The sequence below is a fragment of the Panthera pardus genome, unplaced genomic scaffold, assembly GCF_024362965.1.
Source record: "Panthera pardus isolate Hobbes unplaced genomic scaffold, ASM2436296v1 HiC_scaffold_3, whole genome shotgun sequence".
Lineage (NCBI taxonomy): Eukaryota > Metazoa > Chordata > Mammalia > Carnivora > Felidae > Panthera > Panthera pardus.
Window position 1 is genome coordinate 9,984,288 of NW_026526876.1, and position 16,878 is coordinate 10,001,165.

The 16,878-nt window shown below is 56.7% G+C and overlaps 1 protein-coding gene across 1 annotated transcript; it reads right to left on the reverse strand.

The window, feature by feature from the left end:
* Window positions 1–969: 969 nt before the first annotated feature.
* Window positions 970–11,371, reverse strand: ALOX15B (arachidonate 15-lipoxygenase type B). The gene is made up of 14 exons (XM_019413540.2): window positions 11,197–11,371; window positions 10,889–11,111; window positions 10,569–10,650; window positions 7,606–7,728; window positions 7,222–7,325; window positions 5,899–6,071; window positions 5,563–5,709; window positions 5,267–5,470; window positions 4,257–4,343; window positions 3,928–4,097; window positions 3,657–3,778; window positions 3,460–3,560; window positions 3,211–3,381; window positions 970–2,764 (listed from the first exon to the last, which is right to left on the reverse strand). The coding sequence occupies exons 1-14, from the start codon at window positions 11,341–11,343 to the stop codon at window positions 2,585–2,587; spliced, it is 2,034 nt and encodes a 677-aa protein (XP_019269085.2). The 5' UTR covers window positions 11,344–11,371; the 3' UTR covers window positions 970–2,584.
* Between the last annotated feature and the right edge of the window lie 5,507 nt (window positions 11,372–16,878).

Genomic DNA, 16,878 nt, shown 5'->3' on the forward strand with positions numbered 1-16,878 from the left:
GGCTTCTGCACCACTTCTAGAACCTTCTGCCTTACCCTCCTTCCTCTTTTCTCTTTCCGTGACTCCCTCATTCCCTTACTGGAAGGCTGGAGTTGGGGTGGTAAAGAGGGAGTTGTTCCTCCCACTCTGGCCAGCAAGCCCAACTAGGGTAAGGGTCTCCACAGCATGGCTTTGGGACCTGGATGCCCAGTGCTGTAGTTGTCCGTGAGGAAGTCCCCACCCTAGGCCAAGGGGACCACCACTCTGAAGAGTTAACTGGATATTCCCTAGAAGGGAATGTTACCTGTAACAACCTTCTCTTCTCAAGGCTGGTCAGCCAAGAGTTCAAGGACTAGAGGTGTATATGTGAGCGATGAGGGGAGACAGAGACAGGGAGAAAGAGAGAGGGTGCCAGTGGGGCTCACAGGGCTGGGCAGCGGAGGTGGTGGGGGTTTCTCCAAAGAGGACTGGAGATTGCTTGGATTTCTACTACTGAGCTGTGCTGGTTTCTCTAGTTTCTTCAGGAGATGATCGTTGCTCCCAAAAGACATGGATTGAAGCAAATACTGGTTTATTAACTGGAAAACAACTGCCTTCCAATTCAGTAGTTCATCCATCCATCCGTCCGTCCGTCCATCCATCCATCCATCCATCCACCCATCCATCCATCCGTCCATCCATCCATCCATCCATCCGTCCATCCGTCCATCTGTCCATCCGTCCACCCGTCTGTCCATCCGTCCATCCGTCCACCCGTCCATCTGTCCGTCCGTCCGTCCATCCGTCCATCCACCCATCCATCCATCCATCCATCCATCCCATCATTCTTCCTTTTATCCACCATCAAGCAAATATTTGTTGGATATCTCTCATGTGTCAGTACAGCACTGGGCACCAGGCATATAAACTGAATGAGACCCAGCTCCTGCCTTCAAGAAACTCATGGTCTAGTTGGGGAGACACACAGGTAAATGAAAAGCGGCACAGAAGGGTGTTAGGACTCACTTGTGTATTAACTCTTCCGTTCAACACCTACTTACTGAGCACCTGCGGTATGCCAGACACTGTGGTGGGCACTTGTGAACCCGGTCCTCGTGAGCTCACAGTCTAGTGATAAAGGGCAGGATGGGGCTCATGTCTTCTGGAACATGCCTCCCAGGTAGCCTCAAGGGCGAGAGAAGGACGGGGGGAGGCACACCAGTGTTTAACAGCCTCATCTAGGACGTGAAATACGTTGCTTCCTCCACAGTCCATTGGCCAGAATGGGTCATATCGCCCCAACCTGAGATATTTAATGAACCCAAACTCTTTCTGCCACAGCAACTATTCGTTTCTGCCACTCAAGTTCAGTCAGACATGCCCTTCCTCATGGATTGGGAATATCGAGGCCAATAATTCAAGGGCAGAAAATGGTAGGAGCTTGGCCATTCCGTTGGTTCCTGTGCCCAGAGCGTCTGGGTTTGCAGTCCTTCCTGAGGACCGTATTTAATTGTTTTTAACGCCTCGAGACACTCAGTTTCTTTTCCATAGACTTTTTTTTCTTTAATTGATCATCAGGAATTGTTTTCTGTTGCTTGAAGCCAAAAAGCTTAACAGCCATATGCCCCTGACTCATTTGTGTTACACAATCCCAACAGAGGGCGAACAGTTCAGGAGCCGTGTGCTGGCACTTTCTGAAGCACCGCTCTGTCTCAACAGCTGCGCTTAGGCAATGATTTGAATATATGTTGCATTTTGTCCATGCGGATTTCCAAAAACAAGTGAACCCGAAATACCAAAGCACTAATAACCTCCAACAGGAGACAGAGATGGGAATCATTCGGTCGGTTCAAAGGGACACATCGATTTGGAAGGCTCATTGATTTGGAGCAAGAAAAGAGAGACGCAGATGACAGAATGCCCGGGGAACGCCAGAAGCCCGTCACCAAGGATTGAATCTAGAAGGCAACGTGATTCTCTGGAAGTGGAACCCTGCTTTGGAAGAGGCAAGCTTTTCGCCCGACCTGGAAGCAGGCTTTTAAGAAAGGGTACGCGGGCACAGCCTGCCCGTCCCCAGACACTTGGTCTGCCCTGTTTCCGGGGGCCCCTTTTAGTAGGTTGTTCATTTTAAAGCTACGGCCAGAGGTCACTATCAACCTCTCGGGGCAGTTTCTCGACCTGCCTGTCCTTCTGCTGCTGGACAGGCTATAGGAGGCTTGCCCTGTGTCAGGTGACCATTAGGTCCGCTCAGCTGTGGTGGGTGGGGTCAGGGACAGGATTATATCCCCCCCCCCCCCCGCCCCACGATATAATAATATAATGCAAAAATGCAAAGCAAAACAAAGTCCTAAAACCCTTTCAGGGGGCTGTGGGCATTTTGAGGTTTGGAGTCTTCAAAAGGCATGGTGGTGAGTCCCATGAGGTCCTGTTCTCTGGGGGGGAGGAGGGAGGGGGGAGGGGCTGTTTCTCTGTTTTGTTTCTGTTGTTTTCTTGGGTGTGGGGTGAGTTACACGTGGTTTGGTCGCCCCAGGAGAGGCATACGGGGGGCCTGGGTATCTGGGGGGGGGGGGCGGTTAGATCAATGGGGTCACAGGGATGTCACACGGGGCCCTGTTCTTCAGGGGATTTAGATGGAGACGCTGTTCTCGATGAGCGGAGGGTCCAGGTAGGTGTAGGGCAGGGCCAGCTCCTTGTTCCGTTTCTGGATATCCTTCGAGATCTGGGCCAGGCGGCTCTGGAAGGCGGCGATGCTCCGCCGGGGGGCCTCCTCGATGAAGTGCTCCTCCGGGTAGGTGCCCAGGGGCCGCTGGAAGGCAACGGCAAGGTCAGATGTAGGGGCTGCTTAGCAGCTGTGACCCGCCTTGGCCTTCCACCCTGGGGACCTGGAAGAAGCCTCCCACAGAGCCTCACCTCTGCCCCTCCCTCCAAACAGTTGAGGACCACCGCGGTAGCTCTTGGGGACCGGGCTAAAAAGCTCACGTCGGAGTTTTAAAGGGGGTGCCGCGACCTCCCACCCAGCATGGTCACCTTGCAGCTCAGGGTGACTCTGGATCAACTCGTTCGATCATTTGCCCCTCCTCATGAGACGTCCCATGCTCGTGTGCCCCCCTGGGAAGGTTCCGTTGCGGTGAAGAGGGACCCCCCGCTCCTTGACGGCAGTGTGGGGTCTGGGCCGGGGCGGTGGGGAGGGGAACAAAATCCGCTCGCATCCCCCAGAGCGGACCTGGCCCGGCCCCCCCGCCCCACACTCACTCGGTCTCCAGGCTCCTTGCTCAGCAACCAGAGGGTGACGATGATATCACACGTGGCATTGACCGCTGGGAGGGTAGCTATGAACCCCTCTGGCTCTGTCTGGCCTTTGGAGGTGGGCGGGGGCAGCTGCATGGTGGGAGGTAGGTTGGGCATCCAGATGGAAGAGTCAAACTGCAGGCAGAGAAGGCAACGTGAGTCCCCGGAGCCTGGCCCCCTCCATCCCCCCACCCTGGCACTGCCCCATCTCACCTGCCCTGCACTAACAGCATAGTGCTTGGCAGAGCAGTTGAAGATCACCATGGTGGCATAGTGCACCAGGGATTCCCGGGTGTCCAGCGAGGAGGGCACCCCTGCGGGAAGACGCGGGTGGACGTGGGGCTACCGGGGTCCTCAGGGCCACACCGCAGGCGCCTCAGGGTGGGGCCCGAGGGCCGTGGTCTCCGTACCTGAGTCCTCTCGGCCCAGGAAGCCCTCAGAGAAGATCTCCCGCACCCAGGCCTGGAGCTCACTGTCGTCACGCACGGATGCGTCACTCGGGTAGTAGATGCTGACTATTTCGGAGACAAAGCTGCAAGGTGCACTGGGTTCAGGCCCCACTTTTGACCTTGACCCTCTCTGGGGAGCAACCGCTATTCAGTGTCATTGACGTCCGGCCCTGCTCCTTGTCGGGAGCCTCCCTGGGCCCTCCCCCGACCCCCAGCTCTCTGGCCCCCTCACCTCTCCACCGCACCCCAGATCTGCAGCCCATCATCCCGGTAGTAGTAGCCCGGGATGTCTTCCACTCCTCGGGCCCGGATATCCTCGGGCAGGCACAGGGCGGTATAGCTCAGCTCTTCCATGCACCTCTGTATCAGCTCAGAGAAGCCTCCGAGGCCGATGCCTGTGGACTGGGAGACAGGACTTGTGGGTGCCAGAGCCCTGGACCCAGAAGCATAGCGGTAGCACCGGTGGGAGAGACAGCCCCCCCCCCACTTCCCCCACCCCGGGGCCTCAGCTTCTCCAAAGGGCAGGCATCTCCCCTGTACCCTCCCTAAGGAAGTTCTTACCCTTTCCACCACCTGGCCCGGGGCGATGAGCAGCTCGCGGGCAAGAGTGTTGATGTGAAGGGTGTAGCGAGTGTGTGGGATCAACAGCTGGAGGGGTGGGAGAAGAGAGAGGTGGGGGAGGCCTGGCTCCCTCTGGCCTCAGACCTCCCCCTGGAAAGAGCCGATGGGGACCAGAGGGGCGGCCTGGGACAGGGATCAGGGCTCCAGACCTAGGACCAGGGGCTGGGCTCCACCGGCATCTTGTGCTGTGATCTGGGCCTGGCACCTTGCTCTCTCTGACCTGGATGAACATTACAAGCCCCCCAGCTCTGGCATTCTGTGATTTCCTAGTCCCTGGGCTGGCAGCGCGCCATGGAAACCAGGGCGTGTGGCGCAAACTGGAACCATCTCGCAGGGCACCGGGCCCTGGGAGCTGCAGATCGGAAAGAGTCAGCGTGGACTGAAGCGGATAGAGAAGGGCCTGTATCTGGGACCGAGGAGACTAAGCAAGAATCAGAGAATCCAAAAAGCCATGGGGAATACTCGTGGCCTTCAGAGAAGGCCTCGGGACCCTGGGGGAAAGCAATCTGGGCCACCTGAAGGCTTAGCAGAGCCCAGGGGACCTACAGAGCCCACCTTCGAGACACGGGTTCCCCTCCCAGGGCTCCCTCACCCCTGCCGCCATCTGCAGAAAACCCGTGGGTCTCTCAAGGCCAAGTTCACACTTTGGCATCTGCCAGCCCCAGGTCTCTCCTAAAACTGGGCTTCTGGATGGCAGCTGGCTGTGAGCTGCTCTCCTCTAAGAAGGGGCCCTCTCTGGGGTACAGCTGGCTCTCACCTGCAGTTTTCTCCCTCACCCCTGTCCCCCTCCCCCCTCTCCCCTCCCCCAGGCTCCGATGGTGGGAAAGCAGGCTCGCAGGGGCTGGGCGCTGCACCCCCAGCCTGGAAGGACAGAGCCACATGGGGACAGGCGGAGGAGAGCCCCGAGGGACGGGGACCTGCAGGCCTAGGGCACGGTCCGGGCCACCGACCTTGAAGAGCGGGTGGCAGTGGGGCAGCTGGCGCAGCGTGGCCATGGTGAAAACCTCAGAGAGCAGGTGCGCTTGCAGCAGGTGCGTGAGGGCCTCGTGCACAGAGAACTCCGAGTTTCGCACCCAGGTCTTGGCCAACAGCCAGTCCCACTTGTTGTCGCTGGGCAGGAAGATGGGGCTGGTGGGTCCAGGGGTCTGGCTGAGCTGTAGGAGAAGCCGGTGTGGGCAGAGGAGGCCACGGGGTGCCTGCCGACCGCCCTGTCCAGCCCCCTCCCTCCCCCTGCCCCCCTGCCCACCTGGATGGCGAGAGGCAGCAAAGGCCCTCCCCCGGGCGTCTGGTACAACAGCGTCATCGGGGCTGCGGAGAACTGAGGCTTCCCGTTGATGACGTTGGTGCGGACGCCAGAGAGGATGGCGTGATCCACCAGGAACAGGGAGCCCCTCTGCGGGAGACAGAAGGGGAGCAGGGGCTGCCGGCTGGCTTTCTGAAGGATGCAGGGGTGGCGGCGCGGGGAGAGGACGGGGGAGGGGAGAGGAGTGTGCCCGGAGAGGGCGCTCCAGGCACGCGGCCCTTAGGAACGCTGAGCCTCCAGCAGGGGGCGGTGTGCAGAGCCCGGACGCGGGCCCCTCACCTCCAGCTCAGCCTGCAGACTGGCCCCGGGGCCCAACACGGGGGCCACCATGTCATCGGTGACGGGGAAGTTCTCTGGGAGGGAGCGGCAGCGGCGGATCAGGACAGGGTTGAGGCCGTTTAGGAACTGGGAGGCGAAGAAGGCGTCCTCCTGCCAGTGCTCATACACGTACTCTGTGGGGGTGGGGAAGAGGGGACTAGGTCAAGGTCACCTTCCGGGCAGAGCTGTTCCGGGGCCATCCGCGGGTCCCTTTGCTTCTCTATACCTTCTTCGGGGCGACCTCTCAGCCCTCGGCTTCAGCCACTGCTGTTGGCCAAGCAGCGAATCTCAGTCCCCAGGGCACCTGTCCCACCATCTACCCGATAGCCCAAGGCCGGGACTCAGCAGCCTTAAACGCAGCACATCTGGGACCCACCGCGGGCTCCTGCTCTGGCCCAGCCCCTCCTGTCACCTGACATCTGGGGAACAGCACCCCCATCCAGCTGGCTGCTGTGGCAGAGCCGGGGGGCGGGGGGGGGGGGGCTCTCTCTGCCGCTCCCGCTCCCTCCTGGGTAGGTCTGGCCCCACCTGGTCCACTCCACCTCTGCTGTCACTGCCTCGCAGAGGTCACCATCCTGTGATGACCATTTCTTTTTTATTTCTTTTTTACATGTTTATTTATTCGGGAGAGAGAGAGTGCACGCAGGGGAGGGGCAGAGCGGGAGAGAGAGAGAGAATCCCAAGCGGGCTCTGAGCTGACAGCAGAGAGCCCGACGTGGGGCTCGAACCCACACGCCATGAGATCAGGACCTGAGCTGAAGTCGGACGCTCAACCGACTGAGCCCCCCAGGCGCCCCCCTCAAACACCATTCTTGGTTCCGTCGACACCCCCTCAGCTTGGAGGCCTCGGCATAAAAGTCCCCTCCTTGGGAGAGCTTTACAGGACACCCCCTAGACGAGGCAGGTCCTCCTTCGATGTACTCTCGCTGGAGCCAACGAACTGGTTTCACAAGTAAAGCTCATTATTTTGATTTTGAGCCTCATGTCCACTCGCCGGCTCAAATGGGAGCCTTGAGGGGACAAAGAGAGTGTCCGCAGCCCCTAACTCAGTGTCTGATGGGTACTTGCCCAACAAACACGGCTGGACTGAGAGGCATTAGAAGGTTAGGGACGCCCCCGTCTACACTCTCCTTTGTATCTGTGGAGAAGGTAAGGTCTAGCGAGGGACAGGGCCCCTGCCCAGGGTCACACGGTGACTCAGCGCTCAGTTTTCTGAGGCTCCGGACGGCTACGAGAGTGGATGTCTCAGGGAAGAAGTCAGGAGCCCCAGCCCACGTCCCTCACCAGCGGCCGGGGACTTATGGAAGTTGAACATCCTTTTCATCTCGTGCAGACTTTTCCAGAGCCCCTTGCGGTACAGCAGCCCCTTGAGTGTCATCTCTGTAAACCTGTCAGAGGATGTCGAGGGTGGGCGGGGGGCAAGGGGCCCCGGGAGACCCTCCCCTGGCAGCTGGCCTTATCCTTTCTGGAGTCTTGAAGCAGCCTCCGGGGCCCGAAGTAGCCACTACCCCTGACGGAGGGAGGCATTGTCTGGGGAGGACGGGTGGCGGGCAGAGGCTATGCCCCGGGTAGGGCTGTGTGACCGCATTCTTGATGGTGGGGGAGGACAGAAGGCAGGGGTCCTAGGGCATCTGAGGCCCAGGGTTGGGAGAGGGTGGGCCTTCTTACCCAGAGCCAGCTTTCAGGTAGAAGTGGACATTCTTGGTTACAGAGTATTTGATGTTGAGATCTAGGTCTTTCACGGTCTTCTCGTCCAGGCAGCGAGGCCAGCCTGGGCGGTAAGTCTTCCATCTGGAGGGAGGAGCAAGAAGGCGGTCAGCGAGAAGCCTCGGGGAACCCACTGACTAGGGCAAAGGGAGAGGTAGGCCCTCGGAGGCCCTGGGCAGAGCCAGCGCCCTTCTACAAGCAAGGGTGTTCCTCGCTCTGCCCTTGCCTGACAGCCACAAGGCTTCGGGGGAGCCACTGTGTTCCCTCAGTGAGACTTCTCCCCTGGCCACAGCTGACCGGTGCAGGGCTGGGCACTTGACCAGAGGTAGGCCAAGCAAAGTCCTTCCGGGGAAAGTAGGGATGGGGGCTGTTAAAAGAGAGACATCGGGGTGCGCCTGGGCGGCTCAGTCGGTTGAGCGTCCGACTTCGGCTCAGGTCATGATCTCGCGGTCCGTGAGTTCGAGCCCCGCGTCAGGGTCTGTGCTGATAGCTCGGAGCCCGGAGCCTGCTTCGGATTCTGGGTCTCCCTCTCTCTGACCCTCCCCCGTTCATGGTCTGTCTCTCTCTGTCTCTCAAAAATGAATAAACATTAAAGGGAGAGAGAGAGAGAGAGAGAGGCATCAGGTTCAAAATGGAGTCACTCATGCTAAGCCCTCGTCGACAAACCAAGACTCAACACCTAATCTATTTGCAATTTCAGCCTCTCCCAGGTATGTGACCTTGAACCAGTCAATCTGGAATTAGCTGGTTAGCATCCATAAGGTAATCTGCCTGATAGATTCCCACCTTTCCCCAAAGGAAGGTGACCTTGCCTGAACCAATCTGCTCTTTGCTAGAAACTTCCTTATTCTGCCCCGCATCTGCCTATGAAGTAAGCCTTCCATTTTGCAGGGCTCCTCAGAGCTCCCTTCTATCTGCTGGGTGGGATGCCGCCTGATTCGTGCATCGCCGAATAAAAACGTACTCGGTTGAATGTTGTTTTTTAACAACCCCCAGAGAGGCTGTGTCTCTCCCTGGGTATCTGGACTAGCGCATGTACACATGGGGACTCTTACTTGGGGCCATTTTCCGCTGTGTGGACTGGGACCCACAGAAAGCTGTTCTGCAGAGAGACAGAAGAGTAAAGCATCTAGACCGCTGGAGACAGGGAGGGAATGACCTTGGCTTCTGGCCTATGAGATCTGACTACACATCCACATTTGGCGCCCTCTTGACACAGGCCGTTTCTTCCTGTCTGCTTGCTAGCCTGGCCTCGTGCTTGTGCCCACGGAATCTCTGACTTACAGAGACGCGTCTCGCAGAGGGAGGCCGTCGTGAAGAAGGAGTTCAAGAAGGCATCCCACGGAGAGACACTCTGGCTCCCAGAGCTTGGGGGAGCCCAGAAACTCACTCTGCCCTGGCCCACGGCAGGTCAAGTCGAGCTAGCACAACACGGCCTGAAGCCCTTTGGGCGAAATGGTTAAGATCACATCCCAGCAGAGCTGACGACCCCCGGCCTGTCTTTCCTCCTCTCAATCAATCAATGCCTTTGGCTCTGAACTTACAACTTCAAAGAGCAAGTTGTCGTTAAAGCACCCTGTTACCAGGTGGTGGCTGAACCCTGCTCCTCTGGCTGTAATGTACGAACGCGCTCACCCAGAGATCTTGGTGAAACGCAGATTCTGATTTAGTAGGTGTGCAGTGGGTGGGCCCAAGGGGCCGCGTTTCTCACAAGTTCCCAGGTCATGCTGACGGTCACCTGAGGCCACGCTTTCGATACTGAGGGTCTAGACAATTGCAGCACAGGTGGCTGAGGGACAAGAGTAATGGCACACGTTTGTGCAAGGCTTGGCACTTGAGAGAGAGGGAGGGAGAGAAAGCGCACAAGGAGGATGGGCAGAGAGAGAGAGAGAGAGAGAGAGAGAGACAGAATCCCAAGCAGGCGCTGCAAGGTCAGCTCGGAGCCCGATTTGGGGCTTGAACTCACAAAGAACCGCAAGATGGTGACTGAGCCGAAATCAAGAGTCTGACAGTCAACTGACTGAGCCACCCAGGTGTCCCGACTAGGTGTGTTCTTAACCATTTTCTCATTTATTCTTGCTAATAACACACATCAGATTGGTATTCTTCACTCCTTTGGCAGAAGAAAATAAAGATCGTAAAGCTTAAGTGATGCCTAAGGGGTCACAGCTCCCCTCAGTGGGGCCCAGACTAGCCCTAGGTCTCGGAACCCCTGGGTCTTTGTTTTGGCACAAGGGAAGAAAGCCACTCCACAGACAGGAACCAAATGAGCCTGCGTGTGTCGTTTCTCCAGAGACCTGCTCAAAAGCCGGCAGGCCCAGACTGCACACAGCAGCCCCCAGCGGGGGCTGAGTTGGCCAGACCACCACCTTTTGAAAACCCGCCCCTTGAGCACAGTCCCTGGCCTTCTGCCTCGGGGATCCTCACCCGTAGCCCCAGGTCCCTTGCAACCTGTACGGCCGTCCCACCGCCGGGGCGGCTTCTGGGACCCCAGCTCTCCCGGCTGAGCCCAGAGCAGAGACAGGGACCTCGGTTCACCTACCCCGCGAGGTGAGTTTCCTGGGCTTTGGGGTGGTGTATTTCTGGTTCTGCCCAGATTTCGAGGAAGGAGGTTGTAAGAAAAAGCCCCAGGGCAAGGAAGGCACCAGCAAGGGTGAGGCATTTCCAGCAGTGGTTTTCAGACTTCGCTGGGCACCAGAGTCCTCTGGAAGGCTTGTTAAAGCAGCATTGCCGTCCCCACCCCCAGTATCTGATTCAGTGTCTGAAGGTGCCAGGGGATTTGCATTTCGAACAAGCTCCCACAGGATGCTGATGTCAACGGAGAGGACTGGCAGGGACTTGGCCAGGCTGCCCTGCATCCCTTGAGCGATGCCCGCCCTCCGCGCCCTTGCCCCACTCCCACCCCGCAGGAGCCCCTTCCTCACTGGTAGGAGTCCTGCCTGGCCTGCAGCTCTTCTCTGCGTTGCTGCTGGAGGACGGGGTGATCGTCTGCCCAGGAGACTTTGCCTGTGAGGGCACAGGAAGGGGTGAGGAGGGCAGAGACCCGCCCCCCTCTGGCCCCAGCTGCTCTGGCCTCCACTCCAGCCACCCTCGATCAGGTCACCTGCCCCCACACCGGGCTGCTACCCCCTCAACCTCCCCAGTGGCCACACCAGCTTCCCCGTCCGCTCCCCTCGCCTTTCCCGACCACCGCACGCTCGCTCCTCCCCGCCCGCCTCGCCCTCCCCAGCGCCGCCCTGCCCACCCGCCCCCTCGCGCAGCGTCAGGATCCCGGAGCCCTCCATCCACTGGTAGCAGGGGAAGCGGAGGGGGGCGCCCTGCGGCGGCGTGAGCTGGAGCCAGTTGCAGAACCAGGCGTCCCGGGCCAGCGGCCCCACCGGGCTGGGCAGCAGCAGGGGGCCCTTGTGCAATCGCAGCAGCAGCACCCGGCCCACGTCCTGGGGCGACGCCACCCGGAAGTCCTCCACCTGGAGGGGAGAGATTTAGTAACCCGCAGGCAGGCCGTCCCCGGCTCCCCGCTCCGCCTTCACCCCTGCCCCGCCAGGCACTCACTGCGCCCTTGCTGAACTCCTTGCCGAAATGGTCCAGGGGCAGTGGGGGGGTCTCCCCCAGGGTCCCCACGATGCTGACAGCTATTCTGTTCCACGTGCCAGCCCCGATGGCCTCCCCCGTGGACACTCTCACCCCGTACTCGGCCATGGTTCCAGCCCGAGTCTGGATGTCTACCGCCGTCGGTGAGACCTAAAATCCTGGCGGCACCTCCAGGGGCACGCCCTGCCCCACCCCGCCAGGCCCGGGTCAGCCAATCCTCCTCCACCCGTCCAGGTCACCCAGGCAGGGTGCTCACAGAGCCGCCCCAAAAGCAGGACCCAGCTCCGGGCAGAAAGGGGCGGGGCTGGGAGGCTGGAGGTGAGCGGTGCAGGGGGGCTGCGGAGGGGTGCACGGGGGAGGGGTGGGGAGGCTCTGCCGTGCTGGGCCGAGAAGGTACTGGGCGTCCCGAGGCCTGGGTAACCGGACAGGGTCAGAAAGAGTCGGTGTCCAGTGGGGGTCAGAGATACATTTGCCACCCCCCCCCCTTTGTTTCTTTGCCTTCTTAGCCCTTAAAAGCCTCCGCAGGCCCACCCCACCCCCCACTTTCTTGGACTACTGTCATTATTTTATTGCAGTCAGTAAATAATTTTGAGAGCCAGCTCTGTGCCGGGCACTACGACCTTAGGTGCTGTGAATACCCCCCAGCCAAGACCCAGTCTTAGCCTCCTTGGAGGTTAAAAAAAAAATCCAACGTGAGAGGGGCGCCTGGGTGGCTCAGCAGGTTGAGGGTCCCACTCGGGCTCTGGTCATGAACTCCCGGTTTGTGGGTTGGAGCCCCACCTCGGGCTCTGTCCCCTGCTCTCTCTCTCTCTCTCTCTCAAAAATAAACACACATTTAAAAAATCATTTAAAAAACCAAGTGTGAGAGAAAATAGAATAAGGGAACGAGGCAGGAATGCAGTGAAGGAGGGACAGAGCGATTGGGGCGGGGAGGTCGATGGGGGCGGGGAGGTCTAGGTTTGGGTTGTGGGGCGGGGGGTAACAGATTTGGGAGTTCTGGCCTGGAAATGCCGTCTGACATGCCTGTCAGACATCCAAGTGGAGCGGGCAGCTCAGGGCTAGACTCTGCACCTGAGCATCAATCGGCACACAAGTGTGACAGAGGCCCCGAGGCCGGGGACATAGCTGGAGGAAAGGGAAAGGGAGCAGGCTGCACCTGTCACAGAGGCCCAGGGAGGCTCAGTCAGCGAGGGACACAGAGGACCCAGAGTGGGTGTCTCCTGGAAGCCAAGAGACTGGAAGCCAAGAGGTTGGCCGAAGCTAAGAGCTGTGTGGGAGGAAGACAGAAGTGATTACTTCCCGGGTCTGTCAACAAGGACACCTCTGAGTCTGGGCCACGAGCTGATGAGCACGACGAAGGCCACCAGCCGGGTTCCGGGTGACCGAAGCCTGGCTGGCACGTGACCGAATCCCACCGTCACAAGAGCTGTTCTGGTGGCGGAATGCGGGTGGGAGCCCTTGAAGTGTGAAGTTGACCGGGAATAGAATTCCACGTCCCTTTATCTCCACCCTCCCGAAACCCCGCTAACGTGCCCAGGTGAAGGCCTAATAAACCTACGAGGACAAGAGCACGAACAAGAGAGTGCGGAGTTGGAGCCTCCCCACCTCAAAATCCCCTGAGGTCTTAGGAATCGGGAGACAGGTGCTCTGAGAGTGGCAGGTAGGTGACACTGAAAACAGGTGGATGGGACAGAACAGTTTCTCAGACGCAATCAGGACCCTTCCTCCTCCCGCCAGACGCCCTCCTACACCTGACACGGCCAGCGGGAGGAGACAGTGGGAGATTTCTTTTCGGGAGAGGTGGATCTCAGGGGAATCTGGACGTGGGGACACCAGCTAGAGCTGAGGGTGGGACACGAAACTTAAAGTTGGAGGGTGGTGTGGAAGACTACACACGGAGCAGGGGGGGCGCAGCCCCTTTCCTTGCTTGGATCCGAGTATGTTGGCAGGTTAATATACTGGACTCCCGAACCCTCCCCTCCAGTCGAGACTGGAGGGTTTCTCTCTGGAAGAACCGACCAGCTCAAGTGTCAGGTGGGCTCCTCCAATGGAGTAGCTCTGCCACATGAAGCCCACCAGCTGACAGCCCTGTCCCCACGGTTTCTGGTCGGCTTCTGTCGAGCCACTCTTGCAGATGAATGAGTGGCCTAGGATCACCAGACCTTCAAGGAAGGCTTTTACCTAAAAGACGAGGACCAGGGACACCCGGGTGGCTCAGTCGGTTAAGCATCCGACTCCTGATTTCGCCTCAGGTCATGATCTCAAGGTTTGTGGGTTCGAGCCCGCCATGGGGCTCTGCACCGACAGTGGGGAACCTGCTTGGGATTCTCCCTCTGTCTCCGCCCCTCCCCCACTAGCGCTCGCGTGCCCGCGTTCTCTCTCTCTCTCTCTCTCACACACACACAAATAGATAAATAAAAACATTTTTTAAAAAACGTATAAAAGACAAGACCCCAACACACAAGATTGAAGGAACAGACAATGCGGGGACCAGAAGAAATTTTCCAGAAAAAACCCCAAATTATAATTTGTATCCGCAGAGAGAGGAGCGCATATGGCTATAGGAAAGAGTGTTTCCAGGCAGAATGTTTGGATTTTATAAACCATCCATTCTTTTCTTTCCTCTTTTTTAAAAATTGTGGTAAAATACAGATAATATGGAATTTACCGTTTTGACCATTTTCTTAAAAAAATTTTTTTAAGTATTTATTTTTGAGAGAGAGAGAGAGAGAGAGAGAGAGAGAGAGAGAGAGGCAGAGAGAGAGGGAGACACAGAATCCGAAGCAGGCTCCAGGTTCCGAGCTGTCAGCACAGAGCCCGACGCGGGGCTCGAACTCACGAACCATGAGATCATGACGTGAGGGAAAGCCGGATGCTTGACTGACTGAGCCCCCCAGCTGCCCCACCATTTGGACCATTTCCAAGTGTGTGGCTCACAGTAGTGGGTGATACATTCACTTTGGTGAGCCAGCAACACCTCCTGTCTCCAGAACTTTTTCGTCGTGCCAAACTGAGACTGTATGTATCGAAACCACAACAACAGGGTCACCTGGGTGGCTCGATCGATCAGATGAGTATCTGACTTCAGCTTGGGTCATGAGCTCAGATCATGGGTTCTGAGCCTGGAGCCTACTTCAGATTGTGTCTCCCTCCCTCCCTCCCTCTCTCTCTCTCTGCTCCTCCCCCACTCACGATCTGTCTCTCAAAAATAAACAAACATTGAATAAAAAACCCCAACACAACCATTCTCCCCACCCCCAACCCCTGACCCCCTCCCTTCTACTTTCCGAGTCTGAATTTGAGGACTGTAGACACCTCCTCTAAGTGGAATCATAAAGTATGTGTCTTTTTGTGTCTTGCATATTTCATTTAGCACAATGTGTCCAAGGCTCACCCCTGTTGTAGCAGGTGTCAGAACATCTTTCCTTTTCAAGGCCGAGCGATATTCCATCGTGTGTATACACAATTTTGTTTTTCCACTCATCCATCAATGGACACTTGGTTTCTTCCATTTGTTTAAGGAAGCTCTGTGCCCAGCCTGGGGCTCAAACTCGCAACCCTGAGATCAAGAGTTACATGTTCCACCGACTGAGCCAGCCAGGCGCCCCTGTTTCCATGTTGTTTTGGCTGTTGTGAATAATGCTGTTATAAACACTGGCGTACAAATGTGTCTGACTCCTGTCCGATTCTTTTGAGTATATACCTAAAAGTAGAATGGCTGGATTATGTGGGAACTCTCTGTTGAATTGTTTTTCGGCAGGGGTGGGGGGGCGCGGGGGGAACCGCCATACTGTTTTCCACGGGTTCCAATTCGTCCAAATCCCCACCCACACTTGATATCGCCATTTTAATGGCTATGAAGTGGGATCTCATTGTGGTTTTGACCTGGATTTCCCTGGCGTCTGCTGGTGTTGAACGTTGTTTCATGTGCTTAATGGCCATTTGTATATTTTCCTGTGAAGCAATGTCACTTAATGTTCTTTACTCAAGCCATCTATTCATGGATTATGATCTATTGTCAGGTCATATGTTCCATTTGCCAGGTAAATCATGCAAGAGCTACACATTTCTAAATATATTAAATATTTTCTTTATTTGTAGGTCACACTTGCCATCTTAATCAACATGGCACGTACACATGTCCCCAGGCGCAGTGAGGCTGAGAAAAGGTAGTAACGCTTTACTGTTTTCCCGCCCTCAAATATATCCTTGGACTCCCTTTTTTGCTCTTCTCCTCTTCCTTTTCCCTTGTAGAAATTTAAATAAATCTATTTTAAAGGCAACTTGGTGTCGATACTGTCAATTGAGGGGCGCCTGGGTGGCTCAGTTAAGTGTCTGCCTTCGACTCGGGTCATGATCTCGCGGTTCATGGGTTCGAGCCCCGCATCAGGCACTGTGCTGCCGGCTCGGAGCCTGGAGCCTGCTTCGGATTCTGTGTCTCCCTCTCTGCCCTCCCCTGCCCTCTCTCTCTCTCTCTCTCTCTCTCAAAGTAAATAAATATTAAAAAAAAAATTTTTTAAGACGGTAAATTGAGAATCTGGAACTATTCCCCTAAGAGAGTATAATAGATATGGGTGCAATAAAAACCAGGTTACTCAACTCTAGGTGAATTCTGTTGCCAGTGACTTGTTCCTTGTTCCAGGGGAGGGATTCCCAGGTGCTACGAGGATATTAAAGCAACAACAGGGGCGCCTGGGTGGCGCAGTCGGTTAAGCGTCCGGCTTCAGCCAGGTCACGATCTCGCGGTCCGTGAGTTCGAGCCCCGCGTCAGGCTCTGGGCTGATGGCTCGGAGCCTGGAGCCTGTTTCCGATTCTGTGTCTCCCTCTCTCTCTGACCCTCCCCCGTTCATGCTCTGTCTCTCTCTGTCCCAAAAATAAAATAAAAAAATTAAAAAAAAAAAAAAAAAAAAAGCAACAACAAACGCCAAATTGGCACTCTCTCCCTGTTGTAATGCGAGCTGTCCTGTGATTCAACATCAGCTACACCTGTGACCTGTGATCCCCCCCCCACCCCCCCACCCCTCCCCCATCCTCCCCTCTGGCCTAGAGCATTGTTGCTTAAGGCAAGGCCAAGTGGACGGCTTGCATCAGGATGTCTGTAAAAATGCCACTTCTCCCGACCTACTTCATGCTGGGAGGCAGCCTCCAGACATTCAACCTGGGGGATGTCTGTTTTCAATAAGCACAAAGGAGGAGTCTTTTTCAGACCCACTGCCCTCGGGCATTTGTATTGTATATCTGTCTCTGTTCTGGCCTGCCGCCCGGGCTGATCTGACCTGGCAAGGTCTTCTGGGACCTGTCATCTGACGCTTGGAGATACAGAGAAAGAAATCAGAGTACCACCTGGGGAAGGAACTTACTCAAGGCTTAAAAATGTCACTGCGTTCACGCCCCGCTTTGAATCCCTGAATGGGGAGTTCCTGCCTATATCTCTTTATCTCCCCTCCCTCCCTCGTCCCCTGCCTTCCTTCCTTCTTGCTGCCTTCTCTTTTTCTTGCTTTTACATTCTTTTTCTTTCTTTCTTTTTTTTTTTTAGTTTATTTATTTTGAGATAGAGCACGGGGTGGGGTGGAGAGAGAGAGAGAGAGAGAGAGAGAGAGAGATAGGGAGAGAGAATCCCAAGCAGGCTCAATGCTGTCAGCA

Bases quoted from the DNA above. Each gene is read 5' to 3' on its own strand.
- ALOX15B (XM_019413540.2), bottom strand. From the start codon at position 11,343: ATGGCCGAGTACGGGGTGAGAGTGTCCACGGGGGAGGCCATCGGGGCT. The intron at 4,344-5,266 runs GTCGGTGGCCCG...CCACCCCTCCAG, and splicing joins ACTGCCACCCGCTCTTCAAG to CTGTTGATCCCACACACTCG. The intron at 2,765-3,210 runs GTGAGTGTGGGG...GTTGCCTTCCAG, and splicing joins GCAAGGAGCCTGGAGACCGA to CGGCCCCTGGGCACCTACCC.